This window comes from Acanthisitta chloris, unplaced genomic scaffold (genome assembly GCF_000695815.1).
Source record: "Acanthisitta chloris isolate BGI_N310 unplaced genomic scaffold, ASM69581v1 scaffold8141, whole genome shotgun sequence".
Taxonomy (NCBI): Eukaryota; Metazoa; Chordata; class Aves; order Passeriformes; family Acanthisittidae; genus Acanthisitta; species Acanthisitta chloris.
The window spans coordinates 26615-33272 of NW_008654324.1; the positions used below are offsets into that span (position 1 = coordinate 26615).

The 6658-nt window shown below is 45.3% G+C and overlaps 1 protein-coding gene across 1 annotated transcript in view; it reads right to left on the reverse strand.

The window, feature by feature from the left end:
- Positions 1-2541: 2541 nt before the first annotated feature.
- FRMD4B (FERM domain containing 4B) overlaps positions 2542-6658 on the reverse strand; it is an 81946-nt gene continuing 77829 nt past the window's right edge. The window contains exons 21-23 of the mRNA XM_009083455.1: positions 5319-6121; positions 4649-4781; positions 2542-2716 (exon numbers count right to left, since the gene is read on the reverse strand). Coding sequence (XP_009081703.1) covers positions 2596-2716; positions 4649-4781; positions 5319-6121 — 1057 coding nt within the window. The 3' untranslated portion in view covers positions 2542-2595. The remainder of the gene's footprint in view (positions 2717-4648; positions 4782-5318; positions 6122-6658) is intronic.

The following is a 6658-nucleotide window of genomic DNA, read 5'->3' on the forward strand; positions in this document are numbered from 1 at the left end:
CAAAGCATTAATGGTTTATAGCAACAGGTGAGTCAAAGAATAAAGAATTTGCAAACAGATAAACCTTAAAACTTACTTAGAGAAATGCAAAAGTTATGACGACATGGAGGTATTTTTAGTAGGCATGGCTGCAAGTTCTTTTAATACCCATATTCACCAGAAACCTGGAAATAAAGTTCAGTGCTGGTTGTGAAGTTTATGGATGTCACAAAAAGTAGGCAATGACAAACAACTCTGAAGAGAGAAGAGTGAGGCTGAATAATCTCAACTGCTGGGTGACCAGGGTGCAGCAGCAGTTGTACATCTAAAAGCCAAGTCACTCTTACAGAAAGGTGAGTGTCTCAGAGGGCACAAACTCCAAAGAGGACCCAGCAGGTGAGCAACACAAACCCCAAGAGCCATGTTCCAAATGGGAGTGGCTGGAGCAATTTTAAGGTGCAAGGATAGACAAGCAGGAAGTATTTCCAGAAACATGAGGTCACCTCTGTTTGTGTATCACTGCCAGGCTGGGGCTGGGCAGCAGGTCCAGGGATAGTGGCCCTCCCACAGGGTTGCTGAGTGAGTCCAGCTCAGCTCCTTCAGGGCAGAAACCCAGACTTGCAGATGTGTTTTCATAGAAGCATCAAGGTTGGAAGAGACCTTCAAGACCACCAAGTCCAACTGTTAACCTGTCACTCTGCTGAAACCCCAAAACCCTACAGCATATCTTTCAGCACCAGACCCAGATGCCTCTTAAACATTTCTAGGGATGGTGACTCCACCACCTCCCTAGGCAACCTATTCCAGTGCCTGACCATCCTAATGGTTTTGGGAGAGTCTGAGCTTTCCCCAGCTGAGGCCCCTGACCCTTTGCACCCAACCTACCACCACAGGCCAAAAGAAATCAGACTGGTGCTTTCCTTGAAAGCCCTGAAATAACACACACTGCACTTTTCCAAGCACTCAAGTAGAAATAGGAGCAATGCTGAAGTGGTTTTGGTAGCACACTTTTTAGTTTATTGACCTATACAAAATAATAGGTCTAAAAAATTCAGAAGTAGTAAAAGAATAAGCAAAAAGAGCTCTGGCATTTCTAGGCAGCTATACAAATATGCAAAACCAAGGAAATAAGTTACTTTTTATTTTGTTGGGGTTTTTTTTGTTCGTTTAGTTCCAAATCGCGACTCTAATAATACAAACGACTAAGTACCAGCTTAACAAGTGTGTCCTTCTGTATATATTACATGCTCTGGAATATTGGTAAAAAAACGTCAAAAAAGTTTATCAGAAACTTTTCTATTCACAATATGAACAAGGAGTAACTAATCCTTTGTATAAAAGAACAAAAGAGCACCATTTCTGGAATCCTGAAGCACAGTACAGCTGAGAAACAAGAGACATTTTACCACACGCAGACGAGTCGTCAGGAATCACCCAGGATAACCCATGCCAATTTGTTCCTACAGATGGATGATGTGAGGTAGGTTTATCCCTCTGAAATCAAGACTGCAGTCACACTTTTTGCTTTCCTACACCAATGGTTTTGTGAAAATGCTGTTCTGTCACTTAGTGACTTTGCAACGCACCTGGCAGTGAGTCGTGGTACAATCCTAATGCCCCTCATTTTAAGGCACCCACTTGGCTGTTTGTGTTTGTATCCACCTTAAAATACTGGCCATCTCTACCAAATTTGTCCCTGTGTGATGACTGGAGCTCCCCACTGTGGATCCTTCACCCACTGTGGCAGAGCAACAGGTAATCATCACCTGATGAACAGGGGTCACCGTGCAGCCACTGTGAAAATTTGCCAACTCCTCCACACAGTAAAGTTGTACCATGGAAAGGTCATTAAATGGGTCGTTGTTAATTATACTTTATCATGGCAAAGAGAGTTCAAAGTTTACTGTGTCTGTTTCCAAAGTTCACAACCGCCTGTAGTTTTACACGACCTATTGTGTCAGCAAATTCTTTTCTTTCCAGAACTTTCCTGTGGTGCTAACCAACACTCTTGACAACACATCAAAAATTGGGTAAACTCATTCAAACCTCCATTATAAACCCCCCCATCCTTCCTTCAAGTAATGTTCCAATACTGATTAAGTCACCCTTTGCCTCACTCACACACACAGTATTTATCCTTCATAAGCCTATGAAAGTCCTTCCAGGTCATCATAAGCCATGGCAGAATAAATTTTCATTCCTTCTTCTTCCAGACATCAGAATTGTGCTCCTAGAATTCCTGGTTTTTCCATAAGAGTCTTCTTTTCACATTTCTTTTATTTTTTTCCTCTGAGGTTTGCCTTCAACACCTTCCAATCTTCCCAAAAAGTGCTTGCTAAATATAAATACTTCAACCAAGTGCTGCATCTAGTCATAGATGAACTGTGGTTTGCCCTGGCTCGTGTGGGCTATCCGGATTCGCAAAGAAACGCCATTCGTGGTAAGACTTGGTCAGTTTGTTGCTAGAGTCCCTCTTAACGCTGATGATTTTCCATCTTTCCCAGCAAAACTGCTTCCTCTTTTTTGTTCGGTTTGGAAGTTCCACCCGAGCTCCGCCTCGGAGTCACAGCGTTTTGTGCAAGGCACGCAGTGTAGGAATGCAGGGCTGCAGCTGGGCTACACCAGCGTCCCAGGCTTGGAGTCCTCATGCCAGAACAATCTCTGCTCGTTGCTGGGCAAGTCATCTTCCAACTGCTCCTCATCATCACCACCCAACTGGCTCGGCTCTGTGTATGTTCTGCAAGACAAACACGGTATCAGGGATGAGGCAGAGCTGAGTGTCTTCCCCACACCTCCAAATTCACACACCTCCCTCAGGCTCAAAGGAATGCTGGTTACTGGCAGTTCACCCCAGTGTGACTGCAAACACAAACCCAGTTTTCATGTTTAATTAGTACAATTGTGTGCAACAGGGGTCTCAGCTGCTCAAACCCATCATAGAATCACAGAGTGGCTTGGGTTGGAAGGGAGGTTTTCAACAGGAGACTGGATGTGGCATGTAGTGCCATGGTCTAGTAACCACGGTAGGGTTGGACTCAATGATCTCTGAGGTCTTTTCCAACCCGGTTGATTCTATGATTTTATGATTCCAACCCTCTGCCCTGGGCAGGGACACCTTCCCCTAACCCAGGTTGCTCCAAGCTTCATCCAACCTGGCCTGGAACACTGTTACGACTGTCGAGTGTATTGATTGCCATAATCACATTAAAGCAACTGTCGAGCCTATTGATTGCCATAATCACATTAAAGCAGAAAATAAAACAGATGAACAATCACACAACTGACTCAGAATATGGAAAATTAATAGCTAATAAAGCTCATTTAGATAAAGCTGCCAATATAAGCAGAATTTTCAAAGCTCAATCACAGGAAATTAAGAAATTAGCAGAAACTGTATTTTTACACACTGTTGCTGTAGATATTTTAAATCACTGTAATGAAACAGCCCATGGCATTTAGCTTAGAAAAAAAAGGATCTAGCAGCAGCTTTTATATATTCTCTCACACTTTCATTTCTTCTAAAACAAACAAAATTAAAAATTCAGTATTTTCACACAAGTCAGTCTGGCAGCAAGCACAAACTGCAACCCACAAAGCACACGTGGGGTACTTACTACGTCTGAATACACTCAGCATAAGTGCACTGAAAAGTGATGGCACTTGTGGGGGCAGAGTCATTGCCCAGGGCAGGAGGTCTCTGTCCTCACTGCTAACAGCGCATGATAGCGCGCGGAAGAGACCCAAGCCACCAAGTACAAGCAGCAAGAGAGTTGCAGGAATTCCTGCAAAGACCAAGCAGACCCTGGGCTCTCCACAACCCTCAGAAGATCTCCCACAAGCAGGGGTGGGGTGTCTTTGCAAGCAGCAGCACATTCCCCCAGTTCCTGGGTCCAGCTCTGCCAAGGGAGATGCATTTGGTATCGTCTTTGAATGAGCATTCATACATGAGGCTGAAGAGAGGTGTTTCCTTTCCTTGTTTTTCCAAAAGTTTATCAGCACAAACACTACAGATTTAGAAATCCAACAGGACTGTGTCCTGCCAGACTGGTGATGGGGTGCAGGAGAGACCCCCCTAAACACAGGGGGCTGAGAGGGACTGGACTCAGTGGGTGCTTTGCTGTCAACAATGCTCCAAGCATTGTAGCTGTCACTGAGTGCAAGAACTTGATAGGACAAGGGGAAATGGCCTCAAGTTGCACCAGGAGAGATTCAGGTTGGTTATCAAGAAAGATTTCTTAACTGAAAACGTTGTTAAGCATCAGAACAGGCTGCCCAGGGCAGTAGTGGAGTCACCATCCCTGGAAGTGTTCAAAGAATGATATGTGGCACTTCACAATATAGTTCAGTGGGTATGGTGGTATTCGGTCAAAGATGGACTTGAAGATTCTTTTCCAGCCTTAATGATTCTATAATCTTCCAGCACCAGCCAGAGGAAAAGGCTGTGCAACAAATGAGTTCATCCTTCACTCTGACTGCTCGTCTTGAGTGTTGGTACAGTTAGTGGTGGTGCAACTGATCTACTCCACATGGAGAAAACCTGCTCTCACAACATCAATTTTACAAGTACTCTTCATCCTGGCTCTTTGAAGTCAAGCTGATTTTCTCAGAAGTTTTAAGAGCCTGTGAAACGCAGGAGGAAGTGCATATAATCTTGACATACTCTACTCACCTGCTTTGCAAAGGAAGGTTGCCGTAAACATTCCTGTAACAGCTGGCATAGGAGGAATGAGACAATGTGTCATAGTCCGAAGGTCCCAGTGCAAGTGGGTTTCTCCAGTTCCCAGAAGTGTTTGCAGAAGATGCTGGAATTATAAAAAAAACAGCAAATTTGATCTTTCTCCAGCAAAATCAGCTGAGGCAAATGAGACAATTCTCATCAGCAACCTCTATGGGTTTTTGCAGGACACGCAGACAGATAATGTAAAAAACAAAACATAATTTGCAAGCCCTGTAGGGAGTAAAGCACTGTACAGGTGGTGCTCTGGAGCTAGGGAATCTCTCTGAAAGGACTTTCTGACCCATTCAGTGATGTTCATTGGACTGTGCTTTGGAAGCCACCACAGCTATTGCATTTACATGGCATGTTGCATGTGGCTTCTTGCTGGTAAATACACCTGTTTGAAACTCAAATGGTTCTGGATTAGGAAAATGCAACAAGAAAGACTTTCTTCCCAAGCATGGGAAAACAAGATCCTGTTCAGTTCCTCATCTACCTTTCAGGAGAGAGCTCTAGCCTGGCTTCCACTCTGCTGACCTCACCAAGGCAGGGGAGGGAGGCAGAATTGGATGCACAGCAGCAATTTGCAAAAATACTCAGCATAGATGAAATCAGACGTTACCTGAAGAGAAAGATGACACCCGACTGCTCGGTGAGCACGGCGTCTGCAGCCCAGCAAAGCCCAAACTCCTCTGAGATCCTCTGTCAGACTCAAAGCCTGCCTGCAGGCTGTGACCCTGCTCCTTCTGGCTGGAGGCACGTTGGTACCAACCACGGAGATGCTCTGCTACTAAGGCCTTGTGAATGTTTTTGGTTATATGCTCTGTTTTAGCAACTTGCTTCCTCGGGAGCCGTAGGGTTGCGTATGGGTTGTGTGGTACTCTGTCCACCTCGTCCTCATGGTAAGATCTGAGTTCCCTGTAACGGTCGTATCCGTAGTGTGCTGATGAGCGATAGGAAGGGTTGACACTGTACTGTCCCTCTGTGTCACTCTCGTAAACATATCCGTTGTAATAAACGTCAGATTCGGTGTATGGGGAATATCCAGAAATATAGTAATTAGGGGAAGGTTGCTCCTGATTTTTGTGGTAGACGCCATTGCGGATATCCTTATGGGCAAGGTTGGGCATACTGCCAGAGCTGGCAGCAGAAATATTGTGTTTCTTGGACCGTCTTCGCCCCCTGGTCCTGTTGTCGAGTGTCTGAGTAGTGTAATATGGATTGGGAGTGGGTGTCACACAGTAATACTCTGCACTTGACTGGCTAGTGTAGGATGATCCATCATCGAGGATCTCTGTGCTGCTGCTTCGCTGGGACTTGGAGAGGGTGAAGGCTGCTTTGTCAGCAGGAGTCTCGGAGAGCAGGTGGGTTTGGGATTCCAAACTTCCGCTGCGCTGCCGGCAGTGGCGTGGGGAAACGTCTGGCCTGAAACAACCCAGATGTTAGTCGGTTAAAGGCAGCCACATGCAAACATACACACAGAGCTGGAGAGAGCACACATGGACAAGTCAACTGCCTCCCCAACCCAAGCACAACACAGGCACAGCCTTATCTTTCCACATGGAGTATCTGCGTTGCAATAAACTCAGCTTAGCCCTATTTTAGATATGCTGTAATGATATAACAACCTGCCGCAGTGAGAAAGGTTAATCTGTGACAGGGGTGCACAGCAAAGGTCACAAATGCACATTTGGTAATGATTTACAGAAGGGCTCCTGCAGTTTTTAAGTAGGTAATGCCTACACAAGTCCGGAGCTGGGAGCAGAACATGGGAAGATGGTTTTCCTGTGGCTCTGCCTCTCAAGGATGCATTACCTCAGCCAAATAAACCATGAGCTCTTGGTAACATTATCCCCATCCCCAGCATGGATTCTCAGCTGTCTAATTACAAAGTGAGCTCACATTGCAGCTCTCTTCCCATAGTAATGGTGCTAATTGTCTTTTTGAGAGCCTGACCCTGCT